The sequence below is a fragment of the Prionailurus bengalensis genome, chromosome B1, assembly GCF_016509475.1.
Source record: "Prionailurus bengalensis isolate Pbe53 chromosome B1, Fcat_Pben_1.1_paternal_pri, whole genome shotgun sequence".
NCBI classification, from domain to species: domain Eukaryota; kingdom Metazoa; phylum Chordata; class Mammalia; order Carnivora; family Felidae; genus Prionailurus; species Prionailurus bengalensis.
Window position 1 is genome coordinate 185,943,599 of NC_057344.1, and position 17,916 is coordinate 185,961,514.

General features: G+C 39.2%; 1 protein-coding gene across 2 annotated transcripts in view; it reads right to left on the bottom strand.

Annotated features, from left to right (window-relative positions):
- Positions 1-1,445: 1,445 nt before the first annotated feature.
- Positions 1,446-17,916, bottom strand: part of ANAPC4 (anaphase promoting complex subunit 4) — a 34,230-nt gene continuing 17,759 nt past the window's right edge. The window contains exons 16-28 of one of the 2 annotated variants that reach the window (XM_043572855.1): positions 17,528-17,583; positions 14,716-14,762; positions 13,455-13,511; positions 12,847-12,903; positions 10,655-10,748; positions 6,873-6,970; positions 5,848-5,909; positions 5,731-5,769; positions 5,532-5,633; positions 4,199-4,273; positions 3,115-3,288; positions 2,298-2,421; positions 1,446-1,801 (exon numbers count right to left, since the gene is read on the bottom strand). In XM_043572855.1, coding sequence (XP_043428790.1) covers positions 1,577-1,801; positions 2,298-2,421; positions 3,115-3,288; positions 4,199-4,273; positions 5,532-5,633; positions 5,731-5,769; positions 5,848-5,909; positions 6,873-6,970; positions 10,655-10,748; positions 12,847-12,903; positions 13,455-13,511; positions 14,716-14,762; positions 17,528-17,583 — 1,210 coding nt within the window. In that variant the 3' untranslated portion in view covers positions 1,446-1,576. Of the gene's footprint in view, positions 1,802-2,297; positions 2,422-3,114; positions 3,289-4,198; positions 4,274-5,531; positions 5,634-5,730; positions 5,770-5,847; positions 5,910-6,872; positions 6,971-10,654; positions 10,749-12,846; positions 12,904-13,454; positions 13,512-14,712; positions 14,763-17,527; positions 17,584-17,916 lie in introns of both variants that reach the window. The other variant, XM_043572854.1, reaches the window with a different exon arrangement.

Consider the following 17,916-nt stretch of genomic DNA (forward strand, 5'->3'; position numbering starts at 1 on the left):
GTGCACATATCCAAAAATCTTTATAAATTTCACACTGAAGTCACACGGGGGCAGATTACTGTCTAATAAAGAACTGGTTGCTCATTGTGAAACTGTAACTCATTCTAACAAGCTGTAATGTCATCTGACAGATTACCTTTCTTGCTTACAAAAGTTAATTCAAGACACTCTACATTATGCCATGAAACTGACCAACCACCAATCAGCATTTACGTACATTATACATTAATCATGTTCAAGGCCTGCTACGTGCAAGGCTGTATGCTAGCAGTCGGTCTCCTGAAGATCACAGCTCTGAATTCCAAGCTCACGCACACAATAGTGGCTTCTCTTCAGTTTTCCCTTTAAACCAACACAGACCAGACCAACTGAGGTACCTGGAGTATCTAAAGCATGATGTACCTACAATCCAAGTGTAACAGGTACTATTTAAAGAAACAGGGGCGCCTGGGTGGCGCAGTCGGTTGGGCGTCCAACTTCAGCCAGGTCACGATCTCGCGGTCCGTGAGTTCGAGCCCCACGTCAGGCTCTGGGCTGATGGCTCAGAGCCTGGAGCCTGTTTCCGATTCTGTGTCTCCCTCTCTCTCTGCCCCTACCCCGTTCATGCTCTGTCTCTCTCTGTCCCAAAAAAATAAATAAACGTTGAAAAAAAAAAAATTAAAAAAAAAAAAAAAGAAACAGACAAATGACACAAAATCCTACAGTTACCCACTCCTCTGATTATATTTTCCTACCCAAAGATATTTAAAGCTTTTAAAAAGTGATTCTTTTCATTTATTGGTGAACTGATACTACAATTCATATATAAAATAGAAATTCTTTGAAAGCCACATGACAATACCACTCAACTTTAGGAATGAACATCAGGAAATTAACAGCTCATCTGCACCAACGTGAAGTTAGGTTTAGCTGATCCACATTTCTAGCATTCCCAAGGCGTTACACAGAAAGCCACTGTGTGTCCTTGACCAATTCTAAACAGAGGAAAAAGACACATCTAAATGCTGCCAATTCAAAGAATTCAGAGCTTAAATATGGCAACAAAATGAGAAGATAATCCCGTCGGTGCCAAACAGTGTTTTTGCTATTTAGATCGTAAAGGGAATATCCATCTTTTGGCTTGTTTAGCATTACAGTAAAGCAGTGTAAATTACTTTGACAACATAATTTTGAAAGTATTCTGGAGACCTGGAATAAACTAGAAAGAAGAAGATGGAAAAAAACAGGAATAAATGTAATCTACATTTTGATTATTTAAATTTAATTTCTTCTTGATATAGGAATGATTTCTAGTACCTATCTTTTAACAGAGAAGACTGAAATTCTCTTCCCATTCAATTTATCTTTACTTTAAACATGAATTCTGCACACAGTATTAAAAAGAAATCTCAGCAAGAAGAAAGTCTATCATAGTGACTATACCACTAAGAGAAGACGAAGCAGAATAAGGAAAAATATAATCCATGGTTTATTTCTTTGTTACACAAAGAAAATTAAGAGTGGTCCAAAACATCTTAGTCCATCTCCCATGTCCTTCCTGACATAATGAGAATGTACAAAATCATGGCAAGCTAGATTAGGGGTCCAGCTCAGGGTCAAGTTTTTCCACCTTGATGACGATCTCTGGAGCTAAAGCAGCACTGGCTGGCTGGTTCTCTGCCTCCGACTCTGAAAGCACTTCCTCCTTTATCTTCACAGGCTTATTACTGGCCTCCTCCTCTTCATCTGAAGACTCATCAAGCTCCCATTCATCATCTATGTCCATTTCAAATACTCTTACATGACGGAGATTTGAGCTCAACTGGAGAAGAAAAGGTTCAAGAGTTTTTAAATTAATGGCTTAACTAATACGTGATATATAAGAAATCAGAAATCTGAAGAATGGTCTTATACGGAAGTTATTTTTCATTGATTTACAACAAAATCACTAAACTCAGCCTCATTTGCTGCAAAAGGATCTCTACCTATAACAGTGACAATGTCATGATAATTAAAAGCCAGGGGTTCCTGGCTAGCTCGGGTAGAAGAGCATGCGATTCTTGGTCTCGGGGACATAAGTGTAAGCCCTACTTTGGGTGTAGCGATTACTTAAAAAATAAATAAATAAATAACATCTACAATTGTTATTACTCAGTAAGACTTTTCAGAACAAGAAAGGTACACAGCTAAGACCACAGCATGCTCATAATCAATAAAAGCAATACATCACAAAATGTTTACACTTTCTGAAAGGACCTCATAGATCCAAAGTCATTTCTTCCTGTTACTGAGTCCGTAAACAATCTGTAAATACTTACCACACAGGATACTTTGCGAAAACCATTCCCAGCAACGTACTGTGCTTTCATACTTTCCAGTAATCTCCAATGCTTCTCAAAATGCATGGTACGTGTGGGAATAGCACTACGCTGTTCATCTAGCCTGGGAAGGGGAAAGAAACCAACCCAGGAATGAAAAGGGGATCTTCTCCCTGGTTTACAAGGGGTAGTAACAGGATCCACCATGGGTTTCATTTCTACCAATACTCCCATTTCCAATAGAATTCTATCAGCCACTATCTAAAAAGCTATGATACTATCTTCTAGGAAAATTCTGCCATTCCAAGTAGCCAGAATGTCATCTGACTATGGTTTTTGATCCCTTTTCAAGGAAAGCAAATGGACACATTTTTAAATTAGAGGAGGGATCTACTCACTTAAATCTAAGAAAACTAAAACCATCTCTGGAATTGGTTGTGTATCCTCCATGTGGCTACCGAGGTCCTAATTCTGGTAGGAAAGCACTAAGAGCAAATCTAAAATAATTAATTCTACTATCGCCTGAGATTAATGCTATGCTTGAAAACAGAACTAACAGAAATCCTATTCTCCACTCCAGGTAATTCCCCACCTTATGTTAGCAAATGCTTCTTGATTTATTAGTAAAGCAAAAGGGTAGGAGAGCTGCCGAAGTCCGTGTTTTCTTAAATAAAATATAGTACTTCTGCTCAGCTGACTTTACCACTGTTCCTAGTAACCACTGTCTACCATACCTAAGGTACTAAAATGTGCGATACACATTAAAAAACATCTAACTGTCATGACAGAGAGATACTCTTACGAAGGAGGTGGTTACCTTGTCGAGTAATCCCCAGTGAACTGATATTCTGCAGAATCCTCACTGTTATACACTGAAGACAACGGCAACTGGACCAAGAGTCTGTCTCTTCCTTCGCGCCCCACTGTGTCTTTAAGAACTACCGTTACGGTTTCGTCATCATAAAACTGTGCATCTAAACAACTGTAGGTGCTACAAGTAAAGTACGTTCTTTTATGTCAGAGATGATCCGGACTACTGAGAAAATACTGTATACATAACATGCTACTGGTACAACACAAAAACATTAATAAAACAAAAACCAAGTGACGTTCTATTTAATTACATTTAAAATATATCATTAGTTTGCACTAAAGTCAGTTATCTATTGTACCGAGTATTCACAAATACAACTAGGCCCTAAAAACAGGTCATCATGAAAAAACGAAAGTCTGTGAGGGTGAGGTCGGTTCACAGTTCCCAAAAACTCTTGATATCAAGAGTTAGGCCTTCAGCCTGTGGAAACTCCATGAATGGCACCTTGCCGGTATACTGAGTAAAAGAAACTGGGCTAACTAGACTGAAAAGTAAAAATAAGACTCACACAGGAAAAGTCACAACTTCAAAGACGTCATCATTAAAAACTCCTTCTATGTAAGGAAAAGAGAATGAGAAAAAGACTGGCCTATGATTAGTGTTCATTCCACACACTCAGGGGTGATTTTGGTAACGTTACCCTTTTATATCCTAAGGACCTCCCAGAATAGTGAGAACGACACCACCTCACATTACTGTTGGTTGTAACAAGAACTCCAGCCATATACCCCTTGGAACGACCACCCTTTCTTAACAGCCAGGGGAGCACAGAAGTATTAATTACAGGAAACCACAGCTGTATAAATACGTGTAGGGCAGGAAGGTTCCATTCAATTGTTAAGTCAAATCAAAGCATAACACACATAAGCAATCCTGTCCCCTACGCTGCAAGTTACAAAGACCTCCTAAGGACGGTATCAACACTGTAACTGAGTCTAACCGTATTTCTAAAATTGCATTTATTAAGCACACACACATATCGTACATATATATATGCAATCTCATCCAAACAAGATTCAACATTTACCTTCTTCTCACTTTTTCAGTTGTGGCGTAGGTGAAGCTCCCAAATTTAACAGCAATCAGTCCATTAGTTACAGATCTTGAAGAAAGAAGGAGGGAAAAAAAAAAAAAGACTATGGAAAAACCCAGATAGCCAATAATCTAAATGCTTGAAAGAACAGGATTGTCAGCGTTAGTATATTTACCTGAACAGCAAGCCCCAGACTAAAATACCATTATGTTCACTCTTCAACACTGACAACTAATTTAAACGCCTAAATGACAAACCTACGTCAAAACGACAAGTTGGTTTAAAATCTTAGTCACTAAAGTAGCTAGATACCTTAAAAAATTAAGGGCACTTGGAACAACCAAATTATTTCTCTTTGGCCTCATCTTGGCCTCAAAAAACTTCCTTCAAATTCAGATTAAAACCCATTTGAGGGGCGCATGGGTTGCTCAATTGATTAAGTGTCTGACTCTTGGTTTCGGCTCAGGTCATGATCTCATGGTTTTGTGAGTTCGGGGGCTCTGTGCTCATAGTATGGAGCCTGCTTGGGAGTCTGTCTCCCTCTCTTTGCCCCTCCCCCACTCGTGCTGTCTCTATCTCTCTCAAAATAAACTTTAAAAAAAGCTATTTGAGATACTAATGGTATTCTGTATATGATTTATTTTTTTTAGAATTTTCATTTCAGATTCTCAAGAGAAGTCTCTACAGGCAAGGCCTCTTGTTTAATGAAAGGCAAACTTAGCCTGAGGTAAAAATCCTTTCTATAAGGAACCAAAAACACAGTTTTGAACCGCTACACATTCATGAGATACAATCCTGAGTGCTCTGCTGTTGTATTTTTCTTAACCCTAAAGAAATCCTACATGTCATAGCTATACCTGTATAAAATTAATAACCCAGAATCAGAAGGGATCACATAGCTTCCTGACTTGGCATTATCATCTTAATGATGTGAAAACTAAGACTAAGGACAGTTCGGTGACAAGCCTAAAGTCAGAAGGTGGCTTAACTAAACCCCAAAATATAGGGAAGGGACGCTGTACGTTTTACTATTAAAAATAATAGGGGCACCTGGGTGGCTCAGTTAAGCGTTTGACCTAGGCTCAGGTCATCATCTCACAGTCCATGAGTTCGAGTCCCACATTGGACTCTGTGCTGACAGCTCAGAGACTGGAGCCTGCTTCAGATTCTGTATCTCACTCTCTGCCCCTCCCCCACTCAGTTTCTCTCTCTCTCTCTCTCTCTCTCTCTCTCTCTCTCTCTCTCTCCCCCTCAAAAATGAATAAACATTAAAAAATTTTTTTAAAAATACAATCTTATCTAATTCAAACTTTAGATTAATACTTACTGGGAAATATCAGTATGTCTCCTTAAGATGCACATTTTATAAAGTGAATCTTCTAAAATTGTAAAAAGAAGATAATGTAGATTTGAGGTTTTATTATTCCACCTAAGGAAAAAAAATTAATATCAAAACATGATATTTAGCTATCATTGCAGAGAACAAAACTGCATTGTTCACATGAGATGGGGAAAAACACACTTACAGAAAAGGAAATTTGAACAATCTGCGTGTACAGTCCTCACTAAAACAAAAGAAGAAAAGGTAAGAAAAAATTAAATTGGCCGCTGAATTTTACCATCCAAAAAGGAAACAGAATTACCTTCTAGCATCCCTATATAATGGAATACAGATTGCTTGATTCATCGATTTTCCAATTACATCCTAAATAAAAACAGATTTAAAAACACAATTAAAGCATGTACATACACACACACACACAGATACTCTACACAAAGTACCTGACCATCGCTGTTCATATCTAGTAAAAAACCATCTAGATCACAAAGCTTTCTCACAGGAAACTTCAATGACAGTCGTTAACAGTAAGGAAAAGAGAGAGAAGAAATTCTGAGCTGAAAAGGATGTTGGAGAGAAGTGCACGGCAGGCTAAGAACCCCCACCCCAGCCCCGCGTCTCAGAACACCCATCCTCCCTCCTGCAGGAGTCGGCTGGAGACACAAAAGCCCCATAACTAAGACTGTTTATAAGACGTCTGTTCTGGGGGCGCTTGGGCGGCTTGTCGGTTAAGCTCCAACTTCCTCTCAGGTCATGATCTCAGTGCTCGTGAGTTCAAGCCCCGCGTCGGGCTCTGTGCTGACAGCTTGGAGCCTGCAGCCTGCTTCGGATTCTGTGACTCCCTCTCTCTCTCTCTCTGCCCCTCCCCTGCTCATGCTCTGTCTCTCAAAAAATAAATAAACGTTAAAAAGAAAGAAAGAAAGAAAGAAAGAAAGAAAGAAAGAAAGAAAGAAAGAAAGAAAGAAAGAAAAAGAAAGAAAGAAAGAAAGAAAGAAAGAAAGAAAGAAAGAAAGAAAGAAAGAGAAAGAAAGAAAGAAAGAAAGAAAGAAAGAAAGAAAGTAAGTTAGTTAGTTTGTTCTAGGAACAAATAATAATGATGCCAACCCTTTCAGTAACCCTGTATTTGTTACTTTTAATTTATGTAAGGAACTAACAATAAAAGGAAACGTTAGGGTAAACCATATGAAACTGCCATTTTTGTTAGCCAGAAGTTGACTATCAGCATTTTCACGTGGCTCACCTTAATAACCATAATCGTTTGCATAAGTGAGCCACATATTGTAGATATTCTCACTCCTACTCAAAGACATACATTTCTTTCACACTTACTGCTGGTTTTTGCAAGCATAGGTCAATAATGTTCTCCATCCGCCTTTTCACAAAATGCAATGATTTTCGAGGATAATATGGAAACAGCAAAGGACTTTCTGGTTTCAAACAAAAAGAGAAAGAAACACAAAAACAAAAACACAAAGCTATAGCAAACCAAATGATTAGGAGAAAATAATCTCGTCAGAGCCAGCGCGCGCAGCTTATGGGGCAGTGGAAATCTCCCTGGCCCTTTCATTACCCTTCACAGCCACCCCACCGGAAACGAGTATGGCCTTCTGCCTTTCATCATCGCCTGCTGCCACCCCTAAGTACCCCCCTAAAAACCACCGCACTTAACTCCAGTCTGAGTCCTAGCAGCTTGGTATTCTTTATTCTGTTTTCCCTACCAAAATCAAATAGTATGCTTCCACTGGGTATAAGGAGGGGATCATTTGGGAACCAAAAGACATATAATAAAGTTTGTTCTTCTCTACTCTTTGCCACAATGGGGTGACAACAGTCCAGCACGGTTCTGGAAGACTCTAATACTTAAAAACAGAAACAGGAGACAAGAAACTAGTGCTGTGTAAATAAGCTCTTTACTTTTCAAAAGGCCACTTTACCAGGAGACAGTCCTGTATGATTCAGCGTTTATGGATACCAACTACGCTCCAGTCCTTTGTATCTGTTCTTCCTACCGCTCACAGCAGCTGTGCAAAGTAAGCATCTCACGCTCCAACTTACAGACTAAAAAATGAGGCACAGGAGATCTGGGCAATTGCCCAGTGTGGAAATGACTAACAATCTAGACCTGTAAATCAAACCCTCTGCCTCCCAGGCCTGCACTCTTCTACTGAGTTCTGCGGGCTTCTCCCTCACCTGCAGCATCTCCTGTCCCAGCTATGCTGGACAAAGTGAGCTTTAATCAGGTCAACATTATAAGCTCCCCACAGGTAACAGATGCTGTGGGAGCAGAGAAAGACATTTGGTCTTTGCCCCTGGTTCCTGGCACAGAGCTCTAAAACCCTCAGAATTTCCTGAGTGATAAGGGTGATAGGAACATCTTTTGTTGTAATGAGACGACTGTGGGTAGATCCCTAGGATAGCTTCAGGATGAGGACTGGTCACTAGAAAGACCAAGCTCTGATGAGAAGTCTGGACTTTTCAGCTCCATCCCCCAAATTCCAGGGCGGGGAGACAAGCTGCAGAAAGACCAAGCTCTGATGAGAAGTCTGGACTTTTCAGCTCCATCCCCCAACTTCAGGGCAGGGAGAGAAGCTGGAGTGGAATTCAATCACCAACAACCAATGATTTAATCAAACATGCCTGCGTAATGAAATCCCCATACAAAACCCAACCAGTGGGCTTCAGAGGCCTTCCCGGTGCTGGGAGGGTGGCATGCCCAGAGCAGGCAGGGAAGTTCCGAGCCCCTCCCCCATACCCTGCCCTACGCACCTCTTCCACTTGGCTGTTCCGAGTTGTATCTTTACAGTAAACCAGTAAATCTAAGTAAAGTGCTTGAGTTTCATGAGCCATTTTAGCAAATTATCAACCTGAAGGTGGTGGTAGAGGGGGAGGAACAGAAATGTGGGCAACCTGGGGAACTGATGACATCGGGCACCCAGTTGACCTGAGAACTGGTCTCAGGAGAGAAAAAGCTCCCATTTTGTCAGGTTTTGTTTTTGTTTTTTTTTTTTAAGTTTATTTATTTTTGTGAGAGACAGCAAGAGAGACAGGGAAAGGCAGAGAGACAGGGAGATAAGAGAATCCCAAGCAGGTTCCTCACTATCAATGCAGAGCCCGACACGGGGCTCGATCCCACGAACAGGTGAGATCAGGCCCTGAGCCAAAATCAAGAACCAGATGCTTAACCGACTGAGCCATCCAGGCGCCCCAGTGTCAGAAGTGTTTTGAGTAAAAACAGCTCAGATGCGAGCACACTGGCCGCTATGAGCCATGTGCCGGCACAAACTGCTTTATCTACATTTGGTTAATCTTCACGACAGATTTTGAGGGAGGCACTACTATCATCCTCATTTTACTGATGGGAAAACTGGGGTACAAAGAGGTTGGACAATTGGCCCTCAGCCACATTCCTAAGAAGTCATAGAGCAGATTCCAACACAACACTGACTCTCATGGACCCTGAGAAAGCACCTGTATCGAGTACTTAGCCCATGATTTTTGCAAAGTGCTAGAAAGAAGTTTCATTAAAGTTTTAATAGTTCCATAATAATAGCGGGTATTTCTTCACACTAGACTAAGAAACTGGAGAATTAACGAGCTTGTCCCAAATCACATACCAGCAAAACCTCGAGCATTTAGGAGATGGAGTCAGTAATACTGAAGTGCATCTTAGTTAAACATGAGGCCTGTAGCTAAGATTAGGCCTTCCTGTTCAGTCACAGATGTCAAGACAAAAAGGGTAGGGCCCATTTTTAGCCCATCAGAGTTCCCAGAACCAGCATTAGCCCACTCTAGTGACAGGGCCCAGATGCCACCCCGGCCGGCACATTGCCATCAGCGCTCCTCAGGCTGGGGGGGCCACCTGATTAAACACAGCAAAGAGATGAGTTGGCCGTACCTTTATTCTCCCTCCATTCGATAACTAACTGACATCAATGTATCTCAAGCAATACAAAATATGTCCTGCTCTGAAAAAGAATCTGGACTTCTAGAGTTCAAACAAAAGAGCAATAAGCAGAGTTCTGGGCCTCAAAGAATTCTCTCCTTCCCCCATCCATCCTCATTCATTCATTCATTGATTCAGATAAACAGCAATCAGACACAAGTGGCAGAGATTACTCCTGAGTCGAGTTAAAAACTTAGGTTTTGAAGTCAGCAGAACCCTGGCTCCACTGCACGGTAGCTCGTGTGATCTTGGGCCTTCTCTGACCTTCAGTCTCCTCGACAGTAAATGGGGATAACAGGTACCTACCCTCTAGGTTCTGTGAGGATTAAAGGAGGAAATACACATATGTGGCTATCAGCCTAGAGATCTAAGAAACTGATAGACTGTGATCAGATTACTCTTAGAGAAAGCAAAAAAAAATACTGCTTCAAATACTGTCATGTAAAATAGTGAAGTTCTGACATTTAATGGTTGCTATTTTGTTTTCATCCCCCATAATGCTGGATAGTTTTACTATATCAACGTCTTAAGATCCTAGAGAATGAAAGGCACACGTACACTAAGAACCTACAACCTCAGAAGGCCAGTTAAGCATCATTATGCTTTCAGAAATTAACAAATTGGAATCAGAAAAAGCCTGCTCTCACTAGCAGGCTCTATAATTTTCTTCCCAATATCCTAGTTTCTATATGGTACAAAACAGATAATATAAAGAATACCTGAGAATAAATAATCTTACTACATCACAGTTAATATCAGGGTGTTTTCTATCATGGGAACGTCATACTGTTTGCTATTCTGCTGTTTCTCTAATCAACTACAATACACACAAAAGATCTTGGGGCGCCTGGGTGGCGCAGTCGGTTAAGCGTCCAACTTCAGCCAGGTCACGATCTTGCGGTCCGTGAGTTCGAGCCCCGCGTCAGGCTCTGGGCTGATGGCTCAGAGCCTGGAGCCTGTTTCCGATTCTGTGTCTCCCTCTCTCTGCCCCTCCCCCGTTCATGCTCTGTCTCTCTCTGTCCCAAAAATAAATAAACGTTGGAAAAAAAAAAAAAGATCTAAAGAACTGAGATACATATTCAACAACTGTTCAGCAACACTCATAGCTAATACACTGGTCTCAAATTAAGTATAAACATGGCCAAATTCTACTAGGTTCACTAAATACCTTTAAGGTGGTTGCTATTTTGAAGAAAATCATACCACTGGTTTCCTTCTGTGTTAGGAGGTGACACAAGATCATCATCTTCATCTTTCAAGTACTAGAAACACAGAATTAAAATTTTAAATGTCGTAAACCAAAGAAGCAGGCTTCAAAAACTTTATACAGTTAACATTATTTTTTTTTAATGTTTGTTTATTTTTGAAAGAGAGACAGAGTGTGAGCTGGGGAGGGGCAGAGAGAGAGGGAGACACAGAATCTGAAGGAGGCTCCAGGCTCCGAGCTGTCAGCACAGAGCCCGACACGGGGCTCGAACCCATTAGCTGTGAGATCATGACCTGAGCAGAAGTCAGATGCTTAACAGACTGAGCCACCCAGGCACACCTTAACATCATTCTATTTAGTAAGTGGTTCCATCATATTGGTATTATTCCAAGTGAAGTGACCAAAATCTGCTAAATGCCAAGACGCTAAACAAACTACAAACTACTGAAAGATTAGAACACTATAGATTCAGGGACCGTAAATTGAATTTAAATTTTGTGTTCCATTTTCATGAAGTACATTTAAATCATCTATACGTGTGTGTGCACGTGTACATTACAAATTAATTTTAGAAGTATCACCTGTCAATCTACTCTAGGGCAGTACTTCACAGGGAAGGATGGTGGACAGACCCCTGGAAGTCCCAAAGATGCCTTAAGGGTCAGTGAGGCTGATACTATTTTTGTAGTAGCAAAATGTTATTTGCCCTTTCAACTGTGTTGACATTTGCACGGATGGTCAAAAGCACAGGTGGGGAAAACTGCTGTTGCCAGGAGTCATGGTGGTGGCCTTGAACCACACGAGTGGTCACTGTATTCCTTTTTGCCACATACTGACGGTTCCCATTAGTATTTAATGAAGCTATTAAAATTATTGATTTAGTTAGATCTCAACCCTTGAGTACAGATCTTTTTTAATATTCTGTGTTACAGAATTGGGAAGTATACATAAAGCACTTTCACTGATACCAAAGTACAATGGTTACCACAAGGGAAAGCATTTAAGAAATTGTCTTGGCTGTGAGTGAAGCCAGGCATTTTGTTGCTGTTAATGGGATTCCTTTCTTCCTTGAAAGAATGACTGGCAGATAGGCTATGATGATTCATACATGGGTATTTGGTGGATACTTTCTTGAAAATAAAGTAAGCCTGTCACCGTAAGCAGAATAACTGGCAGTATTTATTGCCAATGATAACATTTAAATATTCACGCAAAAATTAGAATTTTGGAAAATCTGTATCTGCCACCGTGTGCTTGACAGCCGTAGCACTTGAAGATCATCTGATGAAACTGGTGCTGATATTCATAAAACCTGACTTTTAGATACTGCGTGGAGAAAGGCGTCAGCATTTGGAAGATCTGCACAATTCAGCGAACCAGTGTTTTCCAAATGACCAACACATGATATTATAAAATCATGCACTAGTGAACGATCCACTCAAAGCACAAGACAGATGAATGGATTTTAATGTATCAGAGTAGGAAAAGTTCACTGATGCAATTTTAGATTCCACATTAAAGCTAACCTTTAAGATACTATCTCTTAGCAAGACTTGGTTGAATATCAAAAAACATCCATAATTATCTAGAAAAGCTATTACAATACTCCTCCCTTTCTAACACCTATGTGAGGCCAGATTTTCTTTACATACATTAACCAAAAAAACTCATCACAACACACAAAAGAAACAGCTATGAAAACCTGCATTCTATTACACCAGACACCAAAGAGACTTGCAAATCTACAAAACAATGCCACTCTTCACTAAACTGTTTTGTAAAATATATTTTTCATTAAAAGTATTTATATTAATATGTAATGGTAAGTGGACTTACTGTTACTTTTAAATAATTCTGTATTCTGTTTAATTCCTAATACCTAATAATATCTACCATTGATAAACATAACCCATATTAGCAAAATCTCTTTGGGGTCTTCTATTAAGAATGTAAAAGAGTTATAAGATCAAAAAGTTTATAAAAACTGCTACTCTTCGGTTACTTTACCATCAGAACAGGGCTGCTATCCAAGTTGGCGTTGTATTATTTTCTAGAAACTCTGGATAACAAAGACTAACACTGCTAAAGTTTTAACATTAGTTTTTAATAATTTTTTTAAAAAGTAATAACTAAGTTCAATCAAAAGCCCGTACCTGACCAACTTTTTCAACGTTAAAGTATTTTCCTTTTCGATTATAAAGGTCTGGAGCCTAGAAAGAATAAGCATAATTTAACTCTTACATCAACTCACAAAAGAAAAAGAAAAAATTCTTTTTAAAAAAAATTATTAATGTTTATTTATTTTAAATAAATAGAGACAGAGCGCAAACAAGGAAGGGGCAGAGAGAGAGGGAGACACAGAATCCGAAGCAGGCTCCGGGCTCTGAGCTGTCAGCACAGAACCCGATATGGGGCTCAAAATCACGAACTACAAGACCATGACCTGAGCCAAAGTTGGACACTTAACCAACTGAGCCACTCAAGCACCCCAAAAATATTCTTAAACTTAACCAAAACCCTTATTTTTTAAGAGACCTATTAGAGGCAGCTATTCTTTTCTTTTACGGATTGTACAACACACAAACAAAAGTTGAATTTACAGTCTCTAAGATGAGTACTGCCATTAATTAGTGCAATAGTTTATAAACAGCACAACTGCTAAGAATGTCAATTAAATTGGATTAAATGTTAATTACTTCTATCACCCAGGTTTATTGCAATTATTTTTTTTAAAAAAATTATACAAATACCAATTTCCTACCTCATTGAAATGTTCAGTAAGAAATTCAGCAACAAATGTAATATCTTTTTGAGTCATCTATCAAAACCAAAAAGGAACAAAAAGAAAAACAAATTAAGATAAAGCTTCCCAGTATCTTGTATCATGTAATGTAATATCTACTAAAAGCTATGGTATGAAGAGGCAAAGTTCCTTCACAGAAATATCAATATAAATCCAAAAGATTATGCAACTGTGAGAATATGAAATCTTGAAGCTCTGACAAACAAGTCATTAAACATTTAAATCCATTTTCCAATCAGCTAACCCAACAGCTACAGAATTCTTATGGCCTAAAGTTCTTCATTATTTTAGAAATAAAATACTAATTTTTTAGCAATTTACTTAGTATTTACTGTTTGAGTGATTTATTATTGTGCTAAGACTGGTGTGCGGGGTGCCTGCTCTGGGAGAGGAGACTGTGACCCAGATCAGCAACCTCAACCTGAGCTAAGAGCTGGTGCCTCGGGGTCGGCCTCTACTTCTTACAGTGACCCTGCCTCCACTTCAGCCCTCAAAAATTAACACGCTGAGGTCCCCCCAACAGTCAACACACTTTATCTCCTCAAATGAAGGTAAGAGTAGTATCAGAGAAACAGCTAACGTGGACCTCCCTGGTTCGCAAGGCCAGTCACCCACAGCGTAAAAGATCTACTTCTTGTCAGAGTCTAAGAACGGCGATCCTGCATTCATCCGGTCCACTGAGGCTCATTTTAATGTTCTCCATTTTTTCAGGCCCCAAATGACCTAAATCTACCTGCATGAGAGCTTCGACAGAGGTGAGAATGAGTGAACTGCAGAAATCAGGTGGGAATTTGGCCCTGGTCTGAAAGATTTTACTTAAATTCCATTGCCACCTGTCTCAATCCTTATAAAGAGAAACTACTGTTTACCAGACATCAACATAGGTAGTAATATCTAAAGTACTAGATTTCCCAGGAAAATAAAAAGGCATTCAAGACCTAAGGAAGTGAAAGAATACAAGCACCCTACATAATACAAATTATAAAATTTTATATAAATATGAGAACTAGAAAATTAGACAGCCACAGTTAAAGGCATTTTGAGAGATGAAAAAACAAACTTCTTAAAAAAAAAAAAAAAGGCTTACTAAGATATGTTTAGCATCTACAGCCTCACATCTTGTAAACTAGTAACCGTGTAAGAATACCAAGGTGACCGGCAAAGCTGAGCTCAACCAGAGCCACATTAACACACTGGAAAACGTACTACCACGAACTACCTTATTCAGCTCCGGAAGCACGTGGTCTTCTGTCATTCTCAACATCGCTGAAAACAGAAGTTAAAAAACTGTCTTTAAAGGAAAACTACAGACATAACTATAGACACATTTCAAAGACAAAATGTGTTTCACTGGACTAAATCCTCAATATTCAACAAGGAAAATCACCAAGGAAAACTTACTCTTCTTCTAAAAACTAATGCGTGAAGAATTTAAACTTGATTTGTATTTTCAGGTTCAAAATGGCTGGTCTCATGATCCTGAACTATTATTTTTTATTTTCTCCTTCAACTCAACCCACTGCCACTCCAGACAGGACAGTCTGACTGCTGCCTTGTGTGAAGACTGTGCAGGGAATCCTCTTCTAACATATATTTCTTCTCATAAAATCTGCAAGCACTTCTTGCCTCCAAAAGCCTTAGAATACCCAACAAACATGTTTCTTTCCCTTGGGTTTTCTGTTACACAAAAACATTTGCACGAAGATTTACATGCATATACGTACATTTACGTATATTTATATACTTTCTTTAATTAATCTGTGGTTGATTCATATTGTCCTTTCAGAGGGCTGTGTTTTTTTATTTTGTCCACCTAAGTCAAGGCGTATGCCGCATGTGCTTTTACAGAGTGTTTGAATATCCCTCTTAATTGCTTTTGGTCAGGAATAAGCATGCTGGATGTGATTCTGCAAACACATATTATTTTAGAAACTGTTCTTAATTACTTCAAACTTCTAAATTATCTAAAAAACAAGACATAATCTAGTTCCATTCACTCATTCATTTACTCACCCAAAAATTACTATGGGTGCTAGGAAGATATCAGTATAAAAGAGGTTCCTGCCTTCATGGAGATTACATTTTACAAAAGAGCAAACCAAGGATGCACAGCATCCTAACCAGTGGCAGAGCCGAGATTATAATATAAGCAGGTCTCTGGGGCTCCTGGGTGGCTCAGTCGGTTGGGCATCCGACTTTGGCTTAGGTCACAATCTCACGGTTTGTGAGTTTGAGACCCACATCGGACTCTGTGCTGACAGCTCAGAGCCCAGAACCTGCTTCAGATTCTGTGTCTCCCTCTCTCTCTGCCCCTACCCCACTTGTGCTGTCTCTCTCAAAAGAGAAACATTAAAAAAATTAAAAAATTAAAAAAAAAAAAAAACAAAAAAAAAACCAGTTCTCCAGTCCAGTGTGCCTTCTACAATGCCCTGCTCTAATGGGGAGGACTAAGCAGTAATTCATTTCTCCTCTAATCAGGCTTCTTATGAGAATTAGGACATGCAGTAGGAACATAAACTGCCTAAAGAATCCCAACAATTATAAGTAAAACCCAACCTCATCTGTAAAAGAAAGTCATTTCTGAGATCTCATTCAGTTTTAACATTGTAACTCATTCTAATTAACATCTCGGATATTAAACAGGCTGGCCTGATAAACACTCTGGCTCCCCATTCTGGCTAGCGTTGGTACAGCTTTGAGGAAAAAAATACAGAATTTTACATGCCAACATCTGTAGATCACATTCTTTTTTTCATAAATGCAATTATATTAGGCCGACAAATACAAGTCTGTTTATAAGATATCTGAATTGAAGAGTCAGGCATTTGTTTAAAAGATGTGAGCACATTACAGATAATTTACTTTCTATTTTATTTACCCTTTAGAGTTTTAACAAACTCAGATAAATCCCATTTATAACTAAATGTTGCCTATGTTGGAAGGGAATGTATGCTGGATTATTTCAAAGATATTAAGAGGGGTCACAAAAATAGTACAAATGGACCTACATAAAATACACTGTAGAGTAAGCATTAAAACACTTAATGTCAAGTCAATAAATACCGGTTAACTACCTGCAAATGAAAAGAGATACTGTGGAGATACAAAGAAAGGCTACCAATGGTCTGCACTCTATTTAGCTAGGGCATTAGCATCCGATAGGAAGGATAGTGGAAATTTTCTAGTTCGGTGCTGTTCAACATGATAAGCACTAACAATGTATGACTACTGAGTACTTCAAATGTGGATAGCATGACTACAGAACTTGAACATATAATTTATATAATTCCAAGTAATTTAAAGAGCCACAGGGGGCTATTGGCTATGATAATGGACAGCACAGATCTAGAAACAAGATCAGGAATAAAACAGGAAACAAGCTACTCAAGGACAGAGGCTAGTCTTTGTTCTTTGCCCCCCTTTCTTTAAAAAAAAATCTAACTCCAAACAGTGCCTAGTACATAGTAGAGATCCACATGTTATTTTTTTTTTTTTTCAACGTTTTTTTTTTTTTTATTTATTTTGGGGACAAAGAGAGACAGAGCATGAACGGGGGAGGGGCAGAGAGAGAGGGAGACACAGAATCGGAAACAGGCTCCAGGCTCTGAGCCATCAGCCCAGAGCCCGACGCGGGGCTCGAACTCGCGGACCGCGAGATCGTGACCTGGCTGAAGTCGGACGCCCAACCGACTGCGCCACCCAGGCGCCCCCACATATGTTATTTTAACCTAAGCAGACATTACAAGATTAGAAAGAAAAAAAAAAAAAAAAGGTTAATCATCAGTGAGTGAGAAACCATCAAAGCTATAAGTTACATCTGCGGGGAGCTGGGGCCGGGTGGGTGTGCAGAGGAAATGAGACTGGCCATGTGCTGAAAGCTGGTGAACCAGTGAAGGGTAGAAGATGGTTCATTTATACCATTCTCTCTTACAGTTACTGGAAATTTTACTAGAGTAACTTAAATATTCTAAAGTGATACTCCCACAATTTTTAAAGAAGCATTAAAGTAATGTTTCATTCAATTAACTTACCCACATAAAGCCAGCGGAAAAAAGCTTTGAAGTTTTTCATACTACTATCTATAACTCTGAAAAGAAAAAAATAAAGGAAATCAGAAATAAAATTATTACACAGGGTTCATGTACCACTGTTCAATTGTTGTGGGATACAATAACCCTTACCATTCTATTTTATCCTATCTGGAGGACATCCAAACCTTTAGAAAAGATATTATAAATCAAGCACATACCTAAAAATAAAGCTTCAGGAGAGCAAATCCTGGTTCTTTTCAAAAATAAGGCAAATAGCTCAGATTCTGACTGGTTATAACAGCCTTGCCACAAACTGTGTAATAGTCTTTCCCAGCATTCAGTCAAGTATGAAATCCTTTTCCAACTTTGCAAACAAAAGAAGTCAGAAA